This window comes from Tachyglossus aculeatus, chromosome 4 (assembly GCF_015852505.1).
Source record: "Tachyglossus aculeatus isolate mTacAcu1 chromosome 4, mTacAcu1.pri, whole genome shotgun sequence".
In the NCBI taxonomy this organism is placed as follows: Eukaryota; Metazoa; Chordata; class Mammalia; order Monotremata; family Tachyglossidae; genus Tachyglossus; species Tachyglossus aculeatus.
Genome location: NC_052069.1, coordinates 43,776,317 through 43,804,219, shown reverse-complemented (window position 1 = coordinate 43,804,219; position 27,903 = coordinate 43,776,317). Strand labels below are relative to the sequence as shown.

Below are 27,903 nucleotides of genomic sequence, written 5' to 3'. Positions count from 1 at the left end.
TTACTAAAAAAAGTTTTATTGGTACATAGTCACGAATAGCTATGAGCAGGTCATAACACAAACTATACAATGTGCGATGCAGTCAAAAAAGCCAGACTTACAGCACAAAGTTCTTCATCATTCTAATATTCATAAGTAACTATTATTCAAAAAGCTCACACACAGAATATTTACCCCCATGAGCTATGTTTTAATTCAAATGATTAAAGTTGACACACTGATGCTACACATCCGTTATTCTCAACACCAAGTAAAAAGTAAGCTTAAAAATTTTACAATTTCTAATCAAATCTAAGTTTGGTTGCTATAAAAGCTCAACTAAAATAGAATTACCTTCATTCTTCTTTTTAAATGAAAGCAAAACATTTAGAAATTATAAACTTTTTTTTAACATAATGGAATGCATGCACAGGGGTGTTAAACACTCGTGATTCAAGCTCTTAGGGAGTCTTACACTTGATGATAGAAATTAAAGGCTGTTAAAACTCATTAATTGACTAATTCTTCAGTTTTCATCAGTCTGATCTACAGTGAAGTCAGTTTGCTCTTCCACCCCTTCTTCCACCCCCTCTACCCCTTCTTCTTCCTCTTCCTCTTCTTCCTCTTCCTCCTCCTCCTCCTCTTCAACTGGTTCTTCAGCCTTTTCTTCTTCCTCATCTCCCTCCGTCTGCTGCTCCTGAGACTGATCTGGAGCGTCAAAAGGATTTTCACCCTGGCACCACAAAAGCAGGTTTAATTCACAGTACGGGATATTTTAATGGTATGTAATTGAAATTCAACTTTCAAAGCTGCGTAACAAAGAACCTTATATGACTCTGAAGTCACTTATTCCAACGTCATAAAGGGACGTTTCAAATGGCTCATTTACAGTCCTCCTTCTCTTCCTAACGGGTCCTGCGAAGCCATCATAGATTAGGGTCACAAAAGCAGATAGGAGCTTATCACAAAGCTATGGGACAGTCCTGGAAAAGGCAAGGGTCAGAAATATGACCCCCAATTTTTTTTGAGTAGTTTCTGGAAATTTTCATCCTTAAATTTATATGAACAGTTTCATAATGGACTATGAATAAAAATTTACACAAAGATCAGGATCTCAAGTTAGTACTCAAAAAAGAGAAGCATTGGCAGGTGCATAAGCTGACGAACTGTCAAAACCACAGGGTACCTAGGCGTACCAAGATCCATTACTACTTCACTGCTTCAGTATTTAACTGTTCAGGATTACTAGTCAAAGCTAAGAAGTTCTAACTACATCTAATGTGATAGTCTAACTCTCACCTTATTCTTTAGGTATGAGCAAACTACAAACTCATTTAAGGATTCCATCGACATAAGGCAAATCTCAGTCTGATGCTTTATTGCAACTTCAAAAATTAGTCCTAGATTCCTGCATTACACATTACATATACAATCTCCTACCCTTAGATTGTGGCATCTTACCTTAACATAAAGTTCATATCGTGCCTTCACAATTGGATTATTCAAGATGCTAGTAGCAGTCAGTACGCTCTCCCTTTTTATTTGCTCCCTATAGGCCTATGAGGAAAACCAAATGGTGAGTTCTTGAAATTCGTTCTCCAAAGCCACATAACTGAACACATTCAGGATGTTCCTTTTTACCATCACTGAACTTGTGCTTTGGTGTCTCTCTCAAAATCAGCCACCAGAACAGCTGTACCTGTGGGCAGGAAACACATCTACCAATTCTACTTCCCTAAGTGCTTAGTACAGTGCTCTGCACCCAATAAGCTTTCAATTAATATGACTGCTTGACTGATCCCTCAGCCCTCAGAAGAAAAGCATCATGGCCCAGTAAAAGAGCATGGGCCTCGAAGTCAGGGGATCTGAGTCCTAATTCTAGCTCCGCCACTTGTCTGTGTGACCTTGGATGAGTCACCTAATTTTTCAACGCTCGTTTCTTCATCTGTACCAAGGGAATACCTGTTCTCCTTCCCTTAGACTTTAAGCCCTGTTATTATTATTATTTACTATTAATAATAATTGTATTTGAGCACTTACTGTGTGCAAAGCACTGTACTAAGTGCTTGGGAGGGTACAATATAACATCAAACACGTTCCCTGCCCACAACGATCTCACAGTCTAGGGAGCCCTTTGCGGGTTAGGGACTGTCTCTGATCTAATTGTAATGTAACTACTCCAAACACCTAGTTCACTGCTCGGCACATAGGAAGCACTTAATACCCCAATTATTATCATAGTTATTATTATGAGCAACTGTTGCCTCTTGTATCTTTGATTGGAAAGCCAAATCTGTTTTCTGATCAATGACTGGGATCAGTCAGAAGAAGGCAAGGCAGCTGTGTCTCTTATAACAGTGACTTCAGCAACCTTAGATTTGAGATGAAACAGAGCAAAGGGGGAAGCCTGAGTGACACCTGCTCACATACCAGAGGCCCACGAAGGAAACTAGAAGGGACTAGATGGCCAGGCAATGAGAAAGTCGCAATCTAGATAAAGGGGGTTCAAGAGATGGGCGGGGGAAGTGATTTTCCAAGATACGATACGATACTGTAGTGACTGCAAAATCTGGCCACAGCACCCTGGCTGAAAAACAGGGTCTGTCAATGGTCTTCTGCATCATCCTTGCACTTGAAGTACCCTCTAATCACTGGATATTCACCCCAACCTCAGCCCCAGAACCCTTATATCCATAATTTATTTTTATGTCTGCCTTCCCATCTAGACTGCAGGGAATGCATCTACCAGTTTTGCCATTCTGTACTCTCCCATGTCATTACTAGAGTACTCTGAACAAACTGTGAGTTCAATAAATACCAATAACTGATTGATAGGCTGGCATTCGATCAATCATATTTATAGATCACTTACTGTGTGCAAAGCATTGCACTAAGCACTTGGGAGTATACAGAGAAGTGGGACCACTGCATCTGATTACTTTACCTGTACAGCTATCAGGCCCATTTCCCCCAACATATTACTGGTCTTTAAGAGGTAAGTGTTTTTCCTAAGGAAATTAGTGAGCTATTAAAAGGACCTTAAGCAGGAAGTGGCACTCTGATGTTTGGGTATGAGTTGAACATAAGTCTTCCAGTCTTCTTACCTTAATAAGATAAAACCACTTAGACTGAACACAAAGATTTTGTCCTGTGAGAATTTGATAAAACAGCAATTGGAAAACTGCATTAGGCAAATAAGTAGAATCAGATTACATTGTAAAACATGATGAAATGTAATTTTTTTCCATTTCTGGACCTTGTGATTCTTCAAATCAGGTTATTTTCAAGGACAAAATTCTATATACTTTGTCATTGGCACCTTCAGCTTCCCATTTAATTAAGGAAAAAAAACCCAAAAACCCGGGGTGGGGGGTTTCCAATTAGGATTCTAAAATTCATCAACCAAATTACAAAGAAACGAAATCCTAGATTGGTATCCCAAAGTCAAAATGTGAGATTCAATGAAGTCTCAGAACATGCAGATGAATTCACAGGACTAGTCAGGCCCTGGATATATCATTTAGGTAGGCTTCAAACATTATGCCTTTATGAGTCTAATGAATGACTTAGTAGTCTACAATTTATTCGAATGATTTCTCAAAGTACATAAATACATTACAACCCCAATTTAGTCCCACCACCTTCCCACATCTTCCTAGTTTCAGCACTCTATACTGCCAATATTAAAAGCTGGAGAGTTGGGTTTTTTTCTCTGTCTAAAGTCACCATGGCACTAAACAAATTGGCTTCAAGCAGCGACCCAACTCAATGAACAAGAAAAAGAGCACCTGCTTCAGAATGTCAGTGTTTGTTTTAAACTACGCTCATCTCTCAAATTTAAGTTTGGAAAGGGTTATGAAGTTTCTAACCCTGAACTTTCTTTCACTTTTTTCCTACCTATTGGCAAAAAAACAACAACAAAAAACCTTGCCTGTCTCAAAATCAGTACATTTTAAAAAATCCTTTTAATTATAGATGCATGGAGTGTGAGATTACAATTTATGCTTTCTACTGACCTTACAACTCACAGCAGTAATACTAAGAGTCTTCCCTTTAAAAGAAAACAAAAACTGACAGTTTATACATTAAAGTATTATAATCCTTAGCATCTTTTTTGGATTCATACAAATGGGAATTAATCTGGAAAAAATATGACGCCTAAATTTGTAACAAACATACCTTTTCAGTAATCAGCCATGTGTATACTAATTTGCCAGTTCCATATCTTAGTTATTGAAGACTTACTTGCTTTCCTTTGACATGATCGGGAGACTTTAAGTGCTGTTGAACAGAACTGTGTAAGGCAGGAACATATACACTGCAAGCACTGCAATGTACAGTCTCAACTTTCATCATGTGGTCATCTGCTGTGACACCTGAAAAATAAATCAAGCCACTGAAAGCAGCAGCAGTGTGGCCTAAAGGAAGGAGCAGACGCCTGGGAGTCAGAAGACCTGGGTTCTAATCCTGGCTCTGCCCCTTGCTGCCGTGTGACCTTGGCCCTTCTTAGTGCCTGTTTCCTCACTGGTAAAGCAGGGGTCAAATTCACTCATTCATTCAATTGCATTGAGCGCTTTCTGTGTGCAGAGCACTGTATTAAGCGCTTGGAAAGTACAATTCAGCAAGAAATAGAGACAATCCCTGCCCATAAACAGCTCACAGTCTATAAGGGGGGAGACAGACATCAAAACAAGTAAACATGCATATATACTTGCTCTCCCTCCCATATATGACTTTGAGCTATGAAGGATAGGGCCCATGAATGTATTATATTGGACCTAATCCAGTGCTTGGCACTGTACGTACCATTTAAATATAACTATTATTATGAAATCTCAAATTCATCCAATCCCAAAATTACCCAGGGAAATTTCAGAGTGTGAAGATTTGACAATGAAAGACATTCTGTTAAGGAGGCTGGTGCCTCTAAGATTTCAAGCTAAAAATCACAGTAAGTCGAAAGATTCTGAATCTTCCCTGGAAGTGGTAAAAGTTTAATTCATAACTTTTGTACTTGAAATATTGCCTAAACAGAACCAACTCAAAAAATTAGTGACTAAAACGTTCTCAATGCCTAATGTTGAGAATTGATACTTGCCTTCCATTACATCTTTTTCAACAACTTTAACCGCTTCAGCTTGATTATTTGTTTGCTGCTTGCGCATTGATGTTTTCTTGAATTTATTCACCATACATTCCTAGAGAATGGTATATGATTATTTCTATATCCCCTCCACACAAATCTCACTGACTGTATGCTGCCCTACATAAAAATTTTTGTGGTTACCAAAGAATATTCTTCCCAAATTTCATTCAACTAAACAAAGCTTTTTTAAAAGGGAAACAATGCAATAATGGTTTTAGAGCATATAATTTCAAGTAATTATAATTAATTCCATTGAGGCCATATGGCCCCACTATAAAGCATAGCTTCACTGTACTCACATGCAAGAATTCCATGACTACTTTATCAAATTTTGTTTGTTTCTGAATATGATCTAGTGTTTCCTGGTGTGATGGACTTTCAAGATGAACTTCAATGTCTTTTTCCTCAAATGTCCGAAATTTACAAAACGAGCATGTGAATGCCATTCTAAAAAGATATGCAAAGTTACAAATTTAACCCAATATTTTTTTTAAAAGAAACCACACTGGTGCATTTGATTTTACAAAAACGGACCACAAAAACCAAACTGAGGCAAGCACAATTAGTGTTCCAATCTCGACTGTAAAAATATTTCCTTAAGATGGATGTGACCCTTGCAGATTAACCCTAATTTACTTAACATAGCACTTACTCTAGGACAGCCAGGATGCCAGTCCAACCACAAGCAAAGTCTGAATTTTGTCCTAAAAATTCCTCAGGAAGCTGGCAAACTGGAACATATTCTGGAAAGTGGGCTTAGTGAAGTGTTTATCTCTGTTGAATTTATCCCAGAAATGCAAACTGCTTGAGGAGGAGAACATGCTTTCAGCTTACAGGATTCAATATGTATCAGTGTTTTTGAGAGCATTATTATACAAATGTATTCTTGGAATGACCTTATCAGAGTATTTTAGGTGATGTCTAAGAACAACTGTGCATGCACCCTTTAAATATACCTCAAGGGAACCAAACCAAAGGCAAGAATGTTTGAAAAACGCAAGTGTAACAGTTGAGGTGACTAGGAACCAAAGACAAGATGCTGACGATTGAAACTAAACATGATTTGGGTGGGGACAGGACTAGCAAAATTTAGCAAATGACTGCCTATGAACAATGAGGATAATGGTATATATGGACCAGTATATGTCTTATGGATGCACTAACAACTTCAGCTCAGTACGTTTAAAGCAATTCTTCTCACTTCTCTCCCCTGACTGCCAACATTCCCAGATGTCCACATCCTTGGTAACATCTTTGATTCCTTGTTCTCTTTTAGGTCTCACACTCCCTCTATCACTAAATCTTGCCAGTTTTCCCTCCATGAGGATTTTCCAGATCTGCCCCTTCCTAACCAAACCATAATGGCTACCACCTTGATAGAGGTGCTCATATATATCCCCAAATGGACCATTTCTTCACTCTTCTCACCGGTTTCCCTACCCAAGACTCTCCCCTCTCCTTTCCATACTATGCCCTGTGGCCCAGATTACCTTACTAAAACCCTACTCAGCTCACATTTTTCCACTTTAATTCTTTCTTTCATTTCTCTGATGCTAAGCAGAAATTTGAAACTACTAGCTTCAAGGCATTGCCCTTCGTCTAAACAGTTTTCTTCACCAGCTATGCTACAGTTCAGATGCTCCACTCCTCCCAAATTATCCATCTCAGTGTCTCACGCTTCATCTTCATCTCCACTCGCTCACCCTTTCCTCTCCTCTTCAAATCTGGCTAGTCTGCAGTTTTCCCCATCTTCAAAGCTTTCCTGAAAATGCACCTTCTCTGAGAGCCATTTCATCTTGCCCTTCCCAGATTGGATCATTCAATTTTAAATTTCAATTTAACCTTTTTCCTCAAATGTCCAAAATTTACAAAATGAGCATGTGACTGCCATTCTAAAAAAATATGCAAAATTACAAATTTAACCCAATATTTAAAAAAAAACCCAAAACACTGGTGCATTTGATTTTACAAAAATGAACCACAAAAACCAAACTGAGGCAAGCACGATTAGCATTTAGGCTTATATGCCTATCACACTTAGGTACATCTAAATCTGCTTTAACTTCTTTTTTTAAAAAAACAATTCACGCTTTCAGACTCCTACAACTGCAGTGCTCTCCTTCCTGTTCTAATTTGTCTGATTCCCCAGAATTTTCTTCCTTAGAGAAGCAGCATGGCCTAGTGGATAGAGCACAGGCCTGCGAGTCAGAGGCTCCATCCCTTGTCTGCTGCGTGACCTTGGACAAGTCACTTCACTTCCCTGTGTCTCAGTTACCTCATCTGTAAAAGGAGGATTAAGATTGGTTGTGAGTCCAACCCATCTGGCTTGTATCCACCCCAGCAATTAGTACAGTGTGGGGCATATAGTGAGCGCTTATCCTATACCAGCTTCATTATCATCATCAAATTATTCTAGAGTATAAAGTCCAATGCTCTGCACACAGTAGATGCTAAAAAAATATCGCTGATTTGATTGTTGCCTGCATTGCTGGGAAGCTGGACAGTTGGTAGAAAGGTCTGACCTAATATTTAACTATAAGTCAACAGTTGGATGTTCATATTGAGCTGAACAGAAAAAAGAGATACCTCTCAAAGCGAATTGACTATCTTTTTTTTCCTGAGTGTTTGCACATTTAGGCAAAACATGATTACACAACATTTCAATTTGCATACATACCAAGGTACACATTACGTGTACGGTGTTCTCCAAAATACGCTGAACATTATTTTAGTCCTCATACTAACTATAACACAAAATTGCTTCGATTTTCTCTCAAATTTTCTTCCTTCTTGTTCACGCCAATGACCACCCAGATTTGTGAAAGCACTCTTCCAGTAAGTTCAAGGCATTCATTTTAGGAAGCCAGAAAGTTTTACAAGATCTAGTCTTTGAAAATTCCTTCACGTTTCCATTCAAGTCACAAAATAGTTCTTATAGGACGGGATGAGTACATCATATCCAAATCAAACGACTGACATACATTACTAAAGGTCTCAAGTCCACTTAAAATGAACACTCTTCAGAGTACAAAAGTATAAAATGAGTTATTCATTTTTACCATAACATGGACTCAAAGTCAATTCAAAAATCAGGACTCTATTCCTATTTTCCCTTGGCCATGGGGGGAAAAAAAAGGATTAATTCTTATTTAGCTGAAAACAGCATTCTGCCTGAAGCAGAGTAGCCTACTGGCAAGAGCACAGGCCTGGGCGTCAGAGGACCTGGGTTCTAATCCCAGGTAAGGCACTTAACTTCTCTGTGCCTCAGTGACCTCAACTATAAAATGGGGATTAAAACGGTCAGCCCCATTCATTCAATCAATTGTATTTATTGAGCGCTTACTGTGTGCAGAGCACTGTACTAAGCGCTTGGGAAGTATAAGTCGGCAACATATAGAGACGGTCCCTACCCAACAGCGGGCTCACAGTCTAGAATGGGGGAGACAGACAACAAAACATATTAACAAAATAAAATAAATAGAATAGTAAATATGTACAAGTAAAATACAGTAATAAATATGTACAAACATATATACAGGTGCTGTGGGGAGGGGAAGGAGGTAAGGCGGGGGGAGGGGCAGAGGAAGGAGGGGGACAGAGATTGTGTCCAACCTGATTACCTTGAATCTACTCAGTACAGTGCCCAGTACAAAGTAAAAATTTAAATACCACAATTATTATTATTTAGTGCTCTGCACACAGTAAGTACTTATATACCACTGACTGACCGATTCCATTAGCAGTACAAACCTGTATCCATCCCCATACTTCTCACTGTTTTTCTCTCTTCTACGTCGTTGTTTCTCTCTTCTTGCCTCAATACGCCGTTTCTCTTCCTCTTCGCTTTTGGCATCTGTTTTGGCTAATGCATTACATAAGGTTACCAGACAGTACAGGTTTTGCAACCACGATTTAGAGATTCTAAGAGGGACAGTAATAGCTCCTTCAGCCCCTTTAGAAGTTGAGATCTGAACATTTAAAGAATATTTGGAGTCAGAGCTAACCAATCCCATCCTGCCTAGATATGATAGTGCTTTGCACATAGTAGGCGCTTAACAAATCCCATCATCATTATTATTATTATTATTATTATTTGATAGGCATTTCCAAATACAAATCCTCCTTCCCCACCCAACAGGGACACTAGGGAGACCATTTTAAAAATGTATCTCCCAATTTCCAAAGATGCATTACTGCATTACTAAGGAAGGGTGGGCAGAACTTTTGACTTTTCCTGAGACCCCTGCTCTACTGTACTCACGTCAGCAGCAGAGAGGACTAACCTACGGTAGTTTCAGAAACCCAACGCACTGCCAATGTCAACCAAATGGGGACCTGCCAGTTGACTGGCATACTTTGAAGAGTTCAGAAGAGAAAAGCCAAAGGGGGGAAAGGGAGGGAAGTACCCATAGTTCTTAGTATTTAGTATTTATTTAGTTCTTATCAGCTGATGACCTGAGCCTTTCTAATGCCCTAATATCCCTGCTCTGCCCACCTCAAAATTCAAGCACAAACATGATTAGTGCAAAAGGGCTGGGTCTTAGATGGTCCAGGTTCTACTCCTCATTTCCAGCCATTAGCCTGCTGTGTAACTTTAGGCAAGGCACTTAACTACTATGACTCAGTTCAATGGTCCTTACACAATACCATGAATTGATTTCCATTGGTAAAATGGAAAATACCTGGTCTCCCTCCCTTAGATTATGGATCCTGTACGGTAAGCTCGTTGTGGGCAGGGAAAGTCTGTTATACTGTTCTATTGTACTCTCCCAAGCGCTTAGTACAGAGCTCTGCACACAGTAAGTGCTCAATAAATAATAATAATGATGGCATTTATTAAGCACTTACTATGTGCAAAGCACTGTGCTGGGGAGGTCACAAGGTGATCAGGTTGTCCCACGGGGGGCTCACAGTCTTAATCCCCATTTTAAAGATGTGGTAACTGAGGCCCAGAGAAGTTAAGTGACTTGCCCAAAGTCACCCAGCTGATAAGTGACAGAGCTGGGATTTGAACCCATGACCTCTGACTCCAAAGTCCAAGCTCTTTCCACTGAACCAAGCTGCTTCCTCAATAAATACAACTGATACAGTGGTTGTGTCCAATCTGATTATATTTCATCTACCCCCCACTTGACAGCGCTTGCCATGTGGTTCTTTTAACATGCCATCATTAATATTAACTTTTAAAATGCTAGTATTTTGGTGTGCTTGCTAGATTAGTTGTCATCAAGAAAAACACCCTACCATATTAAAATATTGTATGTTTTTATACAGTAGCTCTTTATTTGACATGTAGGTTTTACCTTTTAGTTACACCTCCTATTATTCTCTCCAAGATGGACTCTCCACAGCCAAACCTTTAACTCACTACAGAACATGTCAATCGACTGTATTGAACCCTTACTCAATACAAGTGCATAGCACTGTATTAAGCGCTTGGGAGAGACCAGCAATAGCCTTGATCTCGTCCTTTTAAAATTGCCCAGATAACTTTAAATCTATTCACTTTAATCCAGACCAGGAGAGCAAAATTCTGAGCCTATACATGCACCCTAATCTCTCACTCTGTACATGATGGCATCCTATTCTTGTAGTGAAATATACTTTCACATATATTTGTCAACTTGACATTCCTGATGAACGCAGTCACACAACATTCCAAACAGAATCTCACCGTTAAAACTTATAAAAACAGGCTTAGCTGTCTGCTCTTCGGTTAAACTGTAGGAGAATAATATTCCTTTGAACAGAAAGCTACGTTCCCCAAATTATTCCTTACCGCCAAGTTAGAAATTCCAAGCTGCTTTCCTAAAAATTGTAGCAGAATTTACTTTTCAGCTTCTGCTCTACCCCACAACTAGTCTTCCTTCTGTGATCACTCTTCTTCCTCCACTTAAATCCATTTTTCCCCAGGCCTCCCTTCTTCATTTAGTAGCATTCAAAGCTGCTTTCTATATCCAACCATTCAGTTCCAACCTTCTATCCTCTTGGCCACCGATGCTACATGGAAATGGGAACCAAAAGGAAAAGGTGTGGAGATAGTTTACTGTACTTGCTGAATGAGCTCTCCCCAAAACAGCAATTCATTTAATTTTCTCCCCTGATATGAAACAGGAATGGTGGCGATAAAAATGGACAAAGCACATAGCAGCAAGTTTGCTACACTATGTAAAGCTCATATTTGCCTTTAGATTCATATCATCATCAATCGTACTTATTGAGCACTTACTATGTGCAGAGCACTGGACTAAGCGCTTGGGAAGTACAAATTGGCAACATATAGAGACAGTCCCTACCCAACAGTGGGCTCACAGTCTAGAAGGAGGAGACAGAGAACAAAACCAAACATATTAACAAAATAAAATAAATAGAATAGATATGTACAAGATAGAGTAATAAATATGTACAAACATATATACATATATACAGGTGCTGTGGGGAAGGGAAGGAGGTAAGACGTGGGGAATGGAGAGGGGGACGACGGGGAGAGGAAGGAGGGGGCTCAGTCTGGGAAGGCCTCCTGGAGGAGGTGAGCTCTCAGTAGGGCCTGGAAGGGGGGAAGAGAGCTAACTTGGTGGATGTGGGGAGGGAGGGCATTCCAGGCCAGGGGGATGACGTGGGCCGGGGGTCGATGGCGGGACAGGCGAGAACGAGGCACGGTGAGATTAGCAGCAGAGGAGCGGAGGGTGCGGGCTGGGCTGGAGAAGGAGAGAAGGGAGGTGAGGTAGGCGGGGGCGAGGGGATGGACAGCCTTGAAGCCCAGGGTGAGGAGTTTCTGCCTGATGCGTAGGTTGATTGGTAGCCACTGGAGATTTTTGAGGAGGGGAGAAACACGCCCAGAGCGCTTCTGGACAAAGACAATCCGGGTAGCGGCAGGAAGTATGGATTGAAGTGGGGAGAGACAAGAGGATGGGAGATCGGAGAGGAGGCTGATACAGTAGTCCAGACAGGATAGGATGAGAGCTTGAACGAGCAGGGTAGCGGTTTGGATGGAGAGGAAAGGGCAGGATCTTGGCAATGTTGCGGAGCTGAGACCGGCAGGTTTTGGTGACCAGGCATGTGCTTTATTCACTAAACCACGCTGCTTCCCGCTGCTTTACCTGAAAGTGTTAAACTTGTTCCTCCAAATCCCTCACTCTGTGTGATTATGCAACAGCAAGTTCATTGAGGGAACAATTACTACATCCTGGGGCTGGAGGTACAACCACCCCAGAAATATTAATAACTGCAGACAAAGAATTTGCTTCACAAAACATAAGGAACCAAAAAAGTCATACTGCCCTTCCAATTTAATCAGTACAACAAAATTCTTTAGAAAGCAATATAAGATAGGTGCATCTTTTGGTAAAATGCAATAATAATTTTTGTGCTCTAACTGAAAAAAAAAAGTGTTCAATTTTCAGGTGCCAAAATAAAATGTAAAGTAGGCAATGACTTCATTCCAATACTTACTAGGTGATTTTTTTTGGTTTATCTTCTCAATAGGTTTCGTCAGCTTGGGTTTCTTGATAAATGTTCCTCCAGGCTTATTAAACGGTTGCATCATTTTTCTTTTTATTCCTCTTGCAGCAACTGCTGCATTACTGGGTTTGTTATGATAGTCTACAACAATTCCGGGTCTATGCATGCCACCAAAATCTCCCATATGCTGTAAATTTATGAGATCAGAAGTATTATGCTACTATGAACCAGTCACAAAGATAAGAATTCATGCAAAAACTACATGTGTTACCTATACATTAATTTACACTTGAAAGTCCCCAGAACGTAATTTAACGTGACATATGCCCTCTGGAAAAAAACACTGAATTTTACAAGAATCTATGTAAAATGAAATCTCAGAGTATCAGTATATAGTTTCATTACCAGTAGAACAAATATGGATATTTCCTACCTACCCATCCAATTTCTGTAATTAAAAATAATTAATCCAAACAAAGAACATGTCTGTCAATACGTTAACACTTGTTCAACTCTCTCTGATAACTTCTCTTCAGATTTCCCTATCAATATAAATTCTCAAATAAAAATCCTGGAAGATGCAACAAAGCGCTTCAAAAATTGGCTAACAGGACAAAAATCTACACTTTTGTTGCTACAGAAAATCCAAGTCATCGAAACTTTCCCCTTTTAGAAAGAAGGGAGGTCAGAAGTTGAGCTGTTACACTGACAAACTAGGTGGAAAGGAAGAGTTGATTTCCTGATTCAATTTTAACTAAAATAAAATCTGACATTCTATTACATTTGAATTTTTACCTGCCAAAAATTGTAAAAAAGAACTTGCAGGTAGCTTTCTGCATGTAACCAACTAATCATGTGAAATCTTTCTAACAAAAATTCATAAGGCACGTAGCTGAAGTCAATTTAGGCAACTAACCTCTTAAAGAATAAGAAAATGGAGGATCTGAAGTGAAGGAAGCAATGGGAATTGTACAAGTGCAAAAAAAAAAAATCAAAGTCCTATTGGCTTATCTACATTAACAGGAGGGAAAGGGAAAAAAACGACAAGAAAAAAGAAGAGTCTTTCATACTGGACTGGTGAATCCAAAGAGTAAAAATATCTGTTTTACTGCCATGAAAACAAAACTGATGTTTCAAAACCCATTAACATAATCCTAACCATGTGAAAAGTGTTTTCACATTTTAAGAATTTTTGAAGTCAAAACTAGAGCAGGGTTACTGATTTGCAGTCTTTAATGCCTACAGTTTGCAATGCCCAAGTACTTTCCATTACACCTTAACTAGTAATAGTATAACGTATCTTACTTGGCTATGCATCTGACTAGATCTTTGTACACTTGAACAATCAGTGTTTCCAGGTGACTTAAGTCCACAAGTAAAAACTCTTTTCAATAAATATACATTAAAGGTGCAATGCATTTTATATATGGTAAAAATTAACTGTAAAAATGAGAAATTTCTACCAACTAGTAAACTAGTGTGCCATACACCATTTATTACTTAACAGTTCAAAGTGTGCCCAGTACTATTTTCTTCTGAAAACAGAACTGAGACTTTCAACCTTCCCTTAAGTAACAGTATGACAAATAGTAAGCAGTTAGAAAAAAGATGCTTTACAAGATCTGTTAACCGCTAAAATCTACAAATTTATTAGATAAGATTCATGCACAGATGAACCTATTTTGTGTCATTCGAGTTACTTAAGAACATAAGGCATAAATAATTATTTCAACTTAAACTTTCTGAAACTAAGTGCTTGAGGAAACCCCATAAAAATATTCTCCTTTCAACATTAGTTTATAAACAAGGCATTATAAAATATGAGAAAGAAACAGGGCAGGTTTAAGCATAAGTGCATACTACCTACTGGAAGAAAATTATTCCTCAATAGAACTAGCTATAGAAGAAAAACCAATAGGACATACAATAAGTTGGGTTAATGAAAATAAACTGACCACAAAACAACATCCTACGACCTACCTTATGTCTTCCCACACACACACACCCCGCCATATGTACACAAGGCTGAAACTGAAAACCTTCACTTTTTCCCTTTGCTACTTAATGTTAAGTCTGCAGATTTTCATTGTACTTGCCAGAGTGCAGCAGCAAGGCAAAAGCTTATGTCATACATTGCACCTTTAACCTACTAAGACCCCCAAAAGGTTTCAAAATAACCTTTTACAGTAATCCCAGAATTGTGCCACTAGCAAGAATGCTAGTGTGGACAAGGAAAAACGCAACTCCATTTAACCCCTTTTAGACCAAACCTGCATTTTCCTCACCTTTACAATAAAAGGAGAGAGTTGATTAAAAAAAAAAGCTTTATCTCGTCAAACGTCTGACATTGCCACTTATTTTCCAAAGAGGTACTAGAAACTACCACCAATCAACTTCCGTTAGAGTCACAACTCAGTTGTTTGCTTAGCCAAAGGTACCCGGTGATACCCAGTGAGGTCCATTTTAAAGCTGTGGTCTTGAAAGGGTTTAAAAGAGTGACTAGCGAAAAGAATCTGAAAAGATTCTGTACTTACTCCTCGGCCTCGGCCTCTGCCTGTTGATGGTCCTCCAAAAGCATCATAGTTTCTGCTTCCAAACGTATTTTCGGGATAAGCAGGCGTTCCTCTCCCCCGAGAGCCTACAGGTGCAGGCTTCATATGGGGTGAAGAAAAACTGCTGTAGGAAGAGTAACTCTCTCTTCCTCTGTCCTCCATAAACCCAGGCCTCAATTTTGAACGGGAGTAAGGTGCATCCCAGCTAGACCCGCCCTGGTTTCTACCTCCGAAAGAGTCAAGGCTATTCCGGTAGGAGCTCTCAAATCGACCACCATAACTACCTCCGAAGCGGCTTTGTTCGGGTTCATTAAAACCATAGCCAGATCTGTACAGATCTCGCCCACCCAGAGAAGACCCGGAGTCGTAAGACTCATAAGGTCCAAACCTGGAAAAATTGCACAATGAGGGAAAAAAAAAAAGTAAGCTTACTAATGTTAGACATTTCAAAGACAAATTATCAGTTGACATTTATCAACTAAAATTCATTTACACTAATCTGGTTTGTACAGTTCTAGTTTTTGTTTTAGTTTGATTAGGGCTGGGCAACACGACTTGGGACCAGATAGAAAGCTATCTGAGCCAATTTTTAAACAAGGAAAAGCCAAGTTTAGTGAGCCTTAGCTTTTGTAAATTCAGTTTCTCAGAAGCTCTTCTGTTGTTTAAAAGAAAAGATTTTCTTCCATTTTTTAAGCCCAGCCCTAGTCTACGAAAGTCACCTTCCACAGCTCATGGACTAGTCAAGTAATTACTTCTTCTTTCAAATTATCCTAGCATTGAAATTACACACAGCATTTTTAATGGCTTAATTTCCAATTGGGAAAATATCCCAAAACACCTGGATGTGGGTATTTCTGACCCAGAGGTGATTCTTATACACCCCCATAAGTCTACACAACCAAACAACTGAACTGCAACTGTTGCATCCCTGCTTATAAAACGTAAGTATCTGCCATTCTTCAAAGTCAACGTTAGTTACAAATCCTTGGGAATTTTTCACTTGCAGACTATAAAGTCTAGCAAAGGATAGACACAAAGAGGACTGCACAGTATAATCGCTCAACAACACATGAACTCTGTGTGTGGAATTTCAGGGCAGATGACAAGGCTTTACCGTATAACTGACAAATCATGCATGCCTTTAGATTCTTGAAAAATATTTTCTTAAAAAAAGTCCTTGTTCCCTGAAACTGCCTTAGGGGAAGGAGCACATTTGTCTCCTCTGAGTTTTAATACAGGGAGAATCAACAGAAATTGAGAGAAACAAACTATTTTCAAACTATTTTTCGTCATACAAATCCAAACTTACAAATTAGACATTTTTATACAGTAAAACTGATTTGCCAAGATGCTGTTTTAGAGACATGAGCTACAATTACTGACTCCTATTCCTTCAGTACTTAGCTTCATAATAGGTCCACCACATTACACAGTAACAGGTTAAGTCTACAGAAACAATCCATGCATAATTACAATTTAAAATGCAATAACAGTCATTTCAATACAGCCAAAGATGTTACATTTGAGTCAATCATTTACAGATTACTAAATGGAAGGTACTATTTACTTCTGCATTCCACTAACCATATAATAAATTATTTCTCCCCATGAGATTCTAGGATCCTTGAGAGCAGGAATCGTGTGCTTAGAACAGCACTCTCCACAGAGTAAGTCCTCAATATATACTGATTGATTTTACTACCCCAAACAGTTAGTACAGTGCTCTGCACAAAGTAAGCACTTAATAAGTACTATTGAGTCGCATTTTACTCAAGGTTTCACAGCGATTTATAACTGCTTGGCTTTAGCTTCCCCATCTATTTTTTTTCCATACAAAAAGAACATCTGGAGCAGCAGGAGGGTGTTAAGTAGAAGCCACCTAGCAGAGTTCATTCCAACACTGAGAAACCCAGAACCTTCTATTTATGCATGAGGACTGCTTCAAATTTAGCCTATAGTTGAAATTTTGTTCAGTGGGACTTCTTGCCCCCTGCATACCCTGTATTTGAAGGTCAACCTGGTCTGCATGTCCTCTACTGCAAGCCCAACATCATGACTATTCAAACAAAATTCTAAAGATCGCACGCAGCAAAACAAACAATGCCAGCTATTTACATATTCCCTAGAATTTGTGTGGGTTTGATGTAAGCAGTACCTGCCAATAAAATAACCTGGACATGATTTAAAGAAAAAAAGTGTTTCATAAAACAACACGGAATTCTACTATAGTTTACATGAAAACTAAAAGAATATTAAATACCTATCGTAAATGTTCCTTGGAATTGGAATGCTGTTCGACTGGTTGTTAAAGCCACCCCAATTACAAACTGCTTTGCTGCCACTCACACTGGAGTAGATGAGAGAAATTTAAAAACACAATAAAGCTGACACATTACAGGTGAGCAAAAAGTTTCGCTGATGGTCTAAAAGGCAGAAAACAGTAAAATCATTAAGGTACAAAGTGTTACTGTACTGTCTGAATACCAACATCTGTCATCTCATCTTCTTCAGAAACAAGAATGAGCAGCATAACGTTTGCCGGTGACTTTATAACCTATTCAACCCAAAATTGCAGGTTTCCTATATCACACAACATGCCCAAGGAACACAAGTTAAAAGATGCATTCTGAATCTCAAAAGTAGCTGGTGAACTCTTTGGACAAGTGTCTGAATGATTTACCTGCTACCTCCACCACCTCCACTGTGACTATCCATTCCATAGGACTGGTTCATGTAGGAGTCCATGGATCTTGGACCCCCATAGGACCCATGGCCATAGTCACGATCCATTCCTATAAAAAGAAAAAAAAGAAGAAAAAATTAAATGGAGTTCACCTCTACGACTACTCAAAAACTGTTTTTTCAAGTTGTGTATCTATGAATGTCAGACCTCCATAGGATCCATGGCCATAATCACGATCCATTCCTAGAAGAGAAAGAAAAAAAAATGTCAGGAAGGGCCATATTCACAAGTTCTAACGTGTTGTGTTAAGTTAATTAGCAGAGATAGTGACCCTCACTCCAGATCACCCATCTATTCAGGGTAGCACTCAATGTCAGGTAGGCAGAAAATGAGGATTTCACTGCATTTAACAGAGAAGTGTGCAAGATTTTTAATATTCACTTACAAGGCCACCTTACCCAATGGATAAGAGAAACATAACAAAATTTTGAAGGCAAAGCACTACATTACAAATAATGTCTTCCAAACACTACTCACAATGAGACAATCCAATTTTTACTTGGAAATCAATACTCTGCAGACTTTTACAGGTAAAACTAAAATGACATGATGGGTCCTGGTTTACCTCCCAAAAAATAAGTTTCCTTCCAGTCTCCAGAACCTTTCCCAAGAAGCAAACAGTTAAATCAGTCATCCAAGGTTATAACTGTTAGCCACTCAAGCCAAAACCTCATTGCAATCAAAAATTACCCAGTGAAAAAAATTGTACTAGCCCTCTGAAGATAGCCATTAAAATTTATTTGCCAGCTGTTTATTAAAAAATGGAAAGCATTTAACTATTCATTTCAATGGGATATTTAAACTGTGCTCTCATAGCCCACTATTTCTTCATAGGAACACTCAGACTATCGTAATTGAGTACTCCTGCCTACAATTTTTTTTATTTCAGCAGGATTTTGCATCAGTTTACAGCAAGTGAATTTATTTAAAATGCCTCCCATTTTCCACAAACATGCAAAGACTATCCTACACCAACTATGACCACATTACCATTTATAGCTCTCCTTCAATTCTCTCTCAGAAAAATCTCTTAAATACACCCCATCATACTTTATTTAATGCTTGCACTTCTCAGTGCCTTTTGCAACAGGGTCCATACCCTAAGTCCATGTTGAAGTTGGAGCTCCTGCTCCTTAAACTCTCTGCTATGGCAACTGTTAATTTTAACAGGTTTTATTATGTTTCCTCTGTTCTAGACCAAATATTAGTCACCATTGCTTGCTCTTTTGAAGACCCTATTCATTTCCTGAACATTCCATCTAACCCTCCACTGATTATTACAATAATTCTCTGGCATGTGTTTTTTCCTACAATGGAAATATCAGCCCAATATGGTCTCCCAACTCTGGGCCTGGAACTGGTTTCTTTTTGGTAGTGTTCTCCAAGCTAAAGCCCAACAGTCTTCTAAAAATCCTCACCATGACTTTCTTCACTTTATATTCTACCATATATTTCTGGTTTCAGAAATTTGGATTGGTATGAATGGGTGAATGAGGAATAAAAAAGGTGGTGGTGGGAGAATCAGTTTAAATATTACCAATAATTAAATTTTAACTTGAAAATTACTTTAATTATGGTACTTGTTAAGCACTCACTATGTGTCAAGCACTGTTCTAAACGCCGGAGTAGACACAAGGTAATCAGGTTGGACACAGTCCCTGCCCGACATGGGGCTCACAGTTTCAATCCCCGTTTTACAGATGAGGTAACAGGCACAGAGAAGTGAAATGACTTGCCCAAGGTCACACAGCAGACAAGTGGCGAAGGCAGGATTAGAACCCATGACCTTTACACAGCATTCATGTGAGAAATACAAATTACATGCAACTAACTGTTGGCTGTGGCCCTGAGGAGAGAATGCTCCTGGAAACCACTCTTTGGAACCTAAATTAGAAGCAGCGTGGCTTAGTGGAAAGAGGACAGGCTTTGGAGTCAGAGGTCATGGGTTCGAACCCCAGCTCCGCCACATGCCTGCTGTGTGACCTTGGGCAAGTCACTTCACTTCTCTGAGCCTCAGTTCCCTCATCTGTAAAATGGGGATTACGACTGTGAGCCCCACATGGGACAACCTGATCACCTTGTATCCCCCCAGCGCTTAGAACAGTGCTTGGCACATAATAAGCACTTAACAAATGCCATAATTATTATTATTATTATTATTCAACTCTATCATTCCATTATGATTCCAGGGTATAAAAAAATCAAGAAAGGTCTCCTGCTATACCAGATTTCCTTTAACAATCCCCTGCAACTTTCAAACTACCCTACAATTTTCTGTGCATTGGATACCAATAATCCTCAGCCGTTTTACTACTTGAAATATAACAAACACTTCTAAAATGCAACTGCCAAACACATTACATAGTTATGCTGCCACACCCTGCCTTGCATAGTAAACAGAGCTGATTTTTTGGACTAGCTGATCTTCGATTTGGTACTAAGTCCTAAAATAACAGGGTTGAGTGAGGTTTCAAGAGCTCCACTTAAATGGGACAGGATGGGACAGATCTATAGCAGTGTGATTTTCAGTGACTGCAAAGAAGATGGGCTGGAAAAGATTTCTTCTATACACAAGGCTAGAAAGGAAAAGAGGAGGCAATTAGCATTATAGTCCTAATCTTACATATTCCTGCAGAAACCCCATAAAAAAGGATGTGTCTTCACATTCTTACATGTAATGTTGATATCAACAGTCTGCACTTAGAAAAGTCTGAATATTTAGTTTCTTAAAAGATCATGAAGCACAGGGAACCTGTTTACCAATGCTGTTATACTCTCCCTAGCATTTAGTACAGTGCTCTGCACACATTAAGTGCTCAATAAATATGACTGACTGATTGATTTTGACATTACATGCTTTATGCACACGTCCATACTTAGAAGCAATGTGTGGATTGTGGAGTATGAGCCCCAGACTGTAGTCTATGCCACAACCTTAAAAGAACACCTTGCATAGCTAATCCATATTCTAACACCATGTTATATAATAATAATAACGATGATGACATTTGTTAAGTGCTTACTATGTGCAAAGCACTGTTCTAAGCACTGGGGGATACAAGGTGATCAGGTTGTCCCACCTGGGGCTCACAGTCTTAATCCCCATTTTACAGATGAGGTAACTGAGGTTCAGGGAAGTTAAGTGACTTGCCAAGGTCACACAGCAGACATGTGGTGGAGCCAGGATTCGAAATCTGCATAGTTTATAAATCAAAGCTAGGATGCCATCTGGCTGATGAAATCTGCTCCAGTTGCAAATATACCTTTTCTTTCCCAACTGTTTGTATCTTCTTTTAATTTGAAGGGCCATTATCATCATCATCATCAATCGTATTTATTGAGCACTTACTATGTGCAGAGCACTGTACTAAGCGCTTGGGAAGTACAAATTGGCAACATATAGAGACAGTCCCTACCCAACAGTGGGCTCACAGTCTAAAAGTCTAAAATTATAATACGGGGTCCTATAGATAAGCAACGGGCAAAATTCAACAACTAGATGGGATGCAGGCTCTGCAAAAATACATTCTAAAGTCAGAATTGTGTGAAAGGTATATTAAATCATTAGCTGTTGCTTCCTGTATCTGCTGCTGTGTAAGATTTTATAACCCAGCCCACACACTTCTCTACTCCAATGTTAACCTTCTCACAGTAACTCAATCTCTCCTCTATCTCACCCCTGACCCATAGCCCATATCCTGCCTCTGGCCTGAAACATTCTCCCGCCCAACTGACAATTACTCTCTCCAACTTCAAAGCTTTATTGAAGGCACAGCTCCAAGAGGCCTTCCCAGATTAGGCCCCCCTTTCCTCTTCTCCCAGCCCCTTCTGCAAACCCCTGACTTGCTCCCTTTGTTTTTCCCCCTCCCAGCCCAACAGCACTTATCAATCAATCAATCATATTTGTAATTTATTTATTTGTATTGATGTCTGCCTCCACCCCCAAACTGTAAGCTCCTTGTGGGCAGGGAACACGTCAGTTTTATTGTTGCATTGTGCTTTCCCAAGTGCTCAGTACAGTGCTCTGCACACAGTAAGCACTCAGTGCAACTGAATGAATGAATGTGTATCTCTACCCACCTCTTTCATGATATATCAAGACAGGTCTTAATACACAAATCCAATCATGAGCTGTGCCATTAACAAACATGTGATATCCTACATCTAAAAGAGGAACATGGAATCAACTAAAAAACTGGCCCTCAAAATTGGTTTGAGTAATTTGCTGCATTGTTAGCAAATCCATATCCCTTAAGACTTGGATTTATACCACTTTAAAGCATTTTTCTTCTTCTAAGGAACAAAGGTTGACTGATGATTGCTGACTGCTAAGAACACACCTTGTATCCCTTGGGAGAAATAGCACAGTCTAGTGGATAAGGTACTGGACAGAACTTTGAGAAGCCTGGGATCTAGTCCCAGCTCTGCCAATTTCCTGTAATGTATCTTGGGGTAAGTGCCCAAATTTCTGGCTTCCTCATCCACATAATGGGCACTAAATATCTATTCTCCCTTCCCATTTAAACTATGAGCTCCAGGTGAGACAGGGACTCTGAGCTGACTACCCCAAGGCTTAGCACATAAGCGCTTAATACAGTGCTCTGCACACAGTGAGAGCTCAATACGATTGAATGAATAAGCACTTAGAACAGTGCTTGGCACTTAGTAACCGCTTAACAAATACATTATAAGCATTTAAATAACAATAAATATGGTTCTGTGCCTCATCATTTAGTGGTATATTCAGAAAATGAATTTGCCTATCTTAACAGATCCAACTAGCTACTCCAGAAATCTTATTTCTAAAAAAGTACAGCTACCAATATTCTGGGTCAGATCACCTAGTTATTCTTCCTCTTCCAATCAAGAGTATTTATTAGACACCAGTAGAAGGGCCGTGTAGAGGTGTGTTTGGGAACATACAAGTAAACAACAGGATCTGTCCCCATAGAGTTTATATACACAACCTCTAGGGGTCGGGACATGTGGCCTTTCATTATTTATAATAATGGCATTTTTTAAGCACATAGAATATGCCAACCATTCTGCCAAACCCCAGGGTTGATGCAATACATGATGATCTTAAGAGTTTCTGCCCCACATGGGCACACTCAAATGGTTTAAAGCCTCTTTGCCCCTTCAACTGAGCTAAACAGAGTAAAACTCAAGCCTACCAATGCTGCTAGTTTTTAGCTATTCTAGTAGGACATTTGGAGGGAAAAGTGGGGCTAAAAATGAGATTTGGGTGAAGTTCCATGTCCTCCACTGGCTGGTTACATCAGAGTTGTTTGTATCACACTCCACCTATCAGGACTGTAGTGGCATATCTGCAGGCAAATCTAGTTTTGAAGGACATTTCACCCTTCCTGGACAGCAATTCGACTGGAGATCGGACTGAGATAAGCAACCAGGACCAATGAAGGTTCCCCTGATGTATGCAAATGATTACAAATTAGTGACAGATTTATAACCATGCCTTACTATTCTTTATCTTGCTATCTTGGGATTCTGTTTTCCCCCCTTCTAAGCCTGGGGCTCCCAGAACTCTTAGTTTGGAAAAGCTTCTGGAAAGCAGTACACCAACGGGATGATAATCACCTGCAGGAACTTAACAGGTAGGGCTTGTCCTCTGCAGAGAGCTGGCAACAGGGGGGACCCAAGCCCTGCCCTCAATGCTAGTGCTGGAGGCCAAATTAGGGGAAAGGGCTCAGGGATTGGGAGGTTTGGGGCTGGGGGGGGGGGGGGGGGGGGGAATCTTAAGAGTTTACTTTGTATTTAGCAAGTGCTTGGGAGAGTACAACATAAAAGAGTTGGTAGACAGGTTCCCTGACCACAACGAGGTTACAGTCTAGAAGGGGAAACAGACATTAATATAAATAAATTACAGATACATACATAAGTGCTGTGGGGATGAGGGAGAGGCTGACAGACCTCTAGACTGTAAACTCGCCGTGGGCAGGACAACTGACTACCAACTCTGTCACGCTGGACTCTCCCAAGCACTTAGTAGTGTTCTGCACTTAGTAAGTGCTCAATAAATATGATTGATGGGAGACTAAAGGGTGCAAATCCATGAGCTTGTTATGGGCAGGAAATGTTACTGTTTATTATTGTATTGTACTTTCCCAAGCACTTAGTACAGTACTCTGCACACAGTAAGTACTCAATAAATATGATTGACGGGTAAGTAAAGTGTGCAAATCCATGAGCTCGTTGTGGGCAGGAAATGTCACTGTTTATGCCTGCACTGTACTTTCCCAAGCGCTTAGTACGGTGCTCTGTCCAGAGTAAGCACTCAATAAATGGGATTGATGGGTGAATAAAGGGTGCAAATCCATGAGCTCCTTTTGGGCAGGGTATATCACTGTTTATGGCTGTATTTTACACAAGTATAGTACAGCACTCTACACACAATTAGCACCTAATAAATACGACTAAATGAATGATGCAAAAGGGAGTGGGAGAAGGGAAAAAGGGGGCTTAAAGAGGGGAAGTCCTCTTGGAGGAGAAGGGCTTTTCAGGAAGTGTTGCCAAGGCAAAGGAGGACCCCGGCCCTGGGAAACAGAAGATTCATTCATTCAATCGTAATTATTGAGTGCTTACTGCGTGCAGAGCACTGTACTAAGCTTTAGAGAAGCAGCATGGCTCAGTGTAAAGAGCACAGGCTTGGGAATCAGAGGTCATGGGATCTAATCCTGGCTTCGCCTCTTGTCAGCTGTGTGACTTTGGCAAAGTCACAACTTCTCTGTGCCTCTGACTTCATCTGTAAAACTGGAATTAAAACAGTGAGCCCCACATGGGGCAACCTGATTATCTTGTATTCCCCCCACCCCCTCAGCACTTAGAACAGTGATGACAACTGATGATGGTATTTGTTAAGCACTTACTATGTACCAAGCACTGTTCTAAGTGCTGGGGTAGATACAAGGTCATCAGGTTGTCCCACCTGGGGCTCACAGTCTTCATCCCCATTTTCCAGATGAGGGAATTGAGGCACAGAGAAGTTAAGTGACTTGCCCAGAGTCACACATCTGACAAGTGGCAGGGCCGGGATTAGAACCCATGACCGCTGACTCCCAAGCCCGGGCTCTTTCCATTGAGCCACGCTTATTATGTGCAAAACACTGTTTTAAGTGCTGAGGTGGATACAAGGTGATCAGGTTGTCCCATGTGGGGCTCAGTCTTAATCCCCATTTTGCAGACGAGGTAACTGAGGCACAGAGAATTTAAGTGACTTGCCCAAAGTCACACAGCTGACAATTGGCGGAGCCAGGATTTTGAACCCATGACCTCTGACTCCACAGCCGTGCTCTTTCCATTGAGCCACGCTTACTATGTGCAAAGCACCGTTCTAAGTACTGGGGTGGATACAAGGTGATCAGGTTGTCCCACGTGGGGCTCAGCCTTAACCCCCATTTTACAGACAAGGTAACTGAAGCACAGAGAATCAATCAATCATATTTATTGAGTGCTTACTGTGTGCAGAGCACTGTACTAAGTGCTTGGGAAGTACAAGATGGCAACATATAGAGACAGTCCCTACCCAACAGTGGGCTCACAGTCTAGAAGAGTGGGCTCACAGTCTAGAAGAGTGGGCTCACAGTCTAGAGTGAAGTAAGCGCTCAGTAAATACGACTGAATGAACGAATATGTGTGCCGAATTGTACTTTCCAAGCACTTAGTCCAGTGTTCTGCACACAGTAAACGCTCAATAAATACAATTGAATCCATGAATGAATAGAAGGGTGAGACACACAATCTAATCCTGGCTCTGCCACTTGTCAGCTGTGAGACTTTGGGCAAGTCACTTCACTTCTCTGGGCCTCAGTTCCCTTGTCTGTAAAATGGGGATTAAGACCATGAGCCCCCCGTGGGACAACCTGATCACCTTGTAATAATGATAATAACGATGATGGCATTTAATAAGTGCTTACTATGTGCGGAGCACTGTTCTAAGCGCTGGGGAGGTTACAAGGTGATCAGATTGTCCCACGGGGGGCTCACAGTCTTAATCCCCATTTTACAGGTGAGATAACTGAGGCCCAGAGAAGTGAAGTGACTTGCCCAAAGTCACACAGCTGACAAGTGGCAGCGCGGCTTAGTGGAAAGAGCCCGGGATTTGGAGTCAGAGGTCATGGGTTCAAATCCCAGCTCCGCCAATTGTCAGTTGTGTGCCTTTGGGCAACTCAACTTCTCTGTGCCTCAGTTACCTCATCTGTAAAATGGGGATTAAGACTGTGAGCCCCCCATGGGACAACCTGATCACCTTGTAACCTCCCCTGCACTTAGAACAGTGTTTTGCACATAGTAAGTGTCTTTTGGACTGTGAACCCGCTGTTGGGTAGGGACCATCTCAATATGTTGCCAACTTGTACTTCCCAAGCGCTTAGTACAGTGCTCTGCACACAGTAGGGAAGCAGTGTGACTCAGTGGAATAGAGCATGGGCTTTGGAGTCAGAGGTCGTGGGTTCAAATCCCGACTCTGCCAATTGTCAGCTGTGTGGCTGTGGGCAAGTGTATCTTTGGGCAGGTGTATATACTCCAGAGCTTAGAACAGTGCTTGGCCCATAGTAAGCGCTTAACAAATACCAACATTATTACTATTCTCTGGTAGGAAGTGAGGCACTTGAGGAAGGAGGCCTGCCTCTGTCCAGTGAATCGATGAGTACGTTCGGTGCAGCGTGGTATTTATTGAGCGCTCACTGTGTGCAGAGCACTGTACGAAGTGCTTGGGAAGTACAAGACTGAATTAGAGAAGCAGCATGGCTCAGTGGAAAGAGCCTGGGCTTTGGAGTCAGAGGTCATGGGTTCAAATCCCGGCTCCACCACTTGTCAGCTGTGTGACCTTAGGCAAGTCACTTCACTTCTCTGGGCCTCAGTTCCCTCATCTGTAAAATGGGGATTAAGACTGTGAGCCTCCCACGGGACAACCTGATCACCTTGTATCTCCCCAGCGCTTAGAACAGTGCTTTGCACATAGTAAGCGCTTAACAAATGCCATTATTATTACTATTATTATTATTACAAGTTGGCAACATACAGAGACGATCCGTACCACTGAGCCACGCTGCTTCTCTTCTACCACTGTGTTTGGCGCATAGTAAGCGCTTAACAGATACCATCACCATTATTATTATTATTATTATTACAGAAGCAGCGTGACTCAGTGGAAAGAGCACGGGCTTTGGAGTCAGAGGTCATGGGTTCGAATCCCGGCTCCACCAATTGTCACACGTGTGACTTTGGGCAAGTCACTTAACTTCTCTGTGCCTCAGTTACCTCATCTGTAAAATGGGGATTAAGACTGTGAGCCCCCCGTGGGACAACCTGATCACCCTGTATCTCCCCAGCGCTTAGAACAGTACTTTGCACATAGTAAGCGCTTAACAAACGCCATTATTATTATTATTATAAATTGGCAACATACAGAGACAGTCCCTACCACTGAGCCACGCTGCTTCTCTTCTACCGCAGTGTTTGGCGCACAGTAAGCGCTTAACAGATACCATCACTATTATTATTACAGAAGCAGCGTGACTCAGTGGAAAGAGCACGGGCTTTGGAGTCAGAGGTCATGGGTTCGAATCCCGGCTCCACCAATTGTCACACGTGTGACTTTGGGCAAGTCACTTCACTTTTCTGTGCCTCAGTTCTCTCATCTGTAAAATGGGGATTAAGACTGTGAGCCCCATGTGGGACAACCTGATCACCTTGTAACCTCCCCAGCGCTTAGAACAGTGCTTTGCACACAGTAAGCGCTTGATAAATGCCATCATTATTATTATTATTAGAGCGGGCAAAGGAGGGTGGGCCCCGGGGAGGAACAAAAGCAGGGCTCGGCCATTTTGGGTCGGTAATGAAGCGGGGGCCCGGGGGCGGGCCGCGAACCCCCGCCCACCGCGCTCACCTTCCTCGTAGTCCATTTTGGGGAGAGGGGAGAGGGCCGGCGGCCTGAGGGGACGGGCTCCCCGCCAAGCCACGGCAATGGCGGCGTCTGAGGCGTCTGAGGCGGCGGTCGTCGT

General features: G+C 40.9%; 1 protein-coding gene across 6 annotated transcripts; it reads right to left on the bottom strand.

The window, feature by feature from the left end:
• Positions 1–27,903, bottom strand: ZNF326 (zinc finger protein 326). Of its 6 annotated transcripts, none has more exons than XM_038744563.1 (12): positions 27,789–27,903; positions 18,029–18,064; positions 17,819–17,930; positions 17,399–17,485; positions 15,121–15,526; positions 12,578–12,773; positions 8,876–8,987; positions 5,425–5,572; positions 5,078–5,177; positions 4,225–4,355; positions 1,441–1,536; positions 1–712 (listed from the first exon to the last, which is right to left on the bottom strand). In XM_038744563.1, exons 1-12 carry the CDS (start codon positions 27,802–27,804, stop codon positions 506–508), a joined length of 1,647 nt encoding a protein of 548 aa, XP_038600491.1. In that variant the 5' UTR covers positions 27,805–27,903; the 3' UTR covers positions 1–505. The 6 variants fall into 6 exon arrangements, with proteins under 6 accessions (XP_038600491.1, XP_038600492.1, XP_038600496.1 ...); XM_038744566.1 differs by lacking the exon at positions 1–712 and adding an exon at positions 3,084–3,127 and having other exon boundaries at positions 1,446–1,536; XM_038744564.1 differs by lacking the exon at positions 17,399–17,485.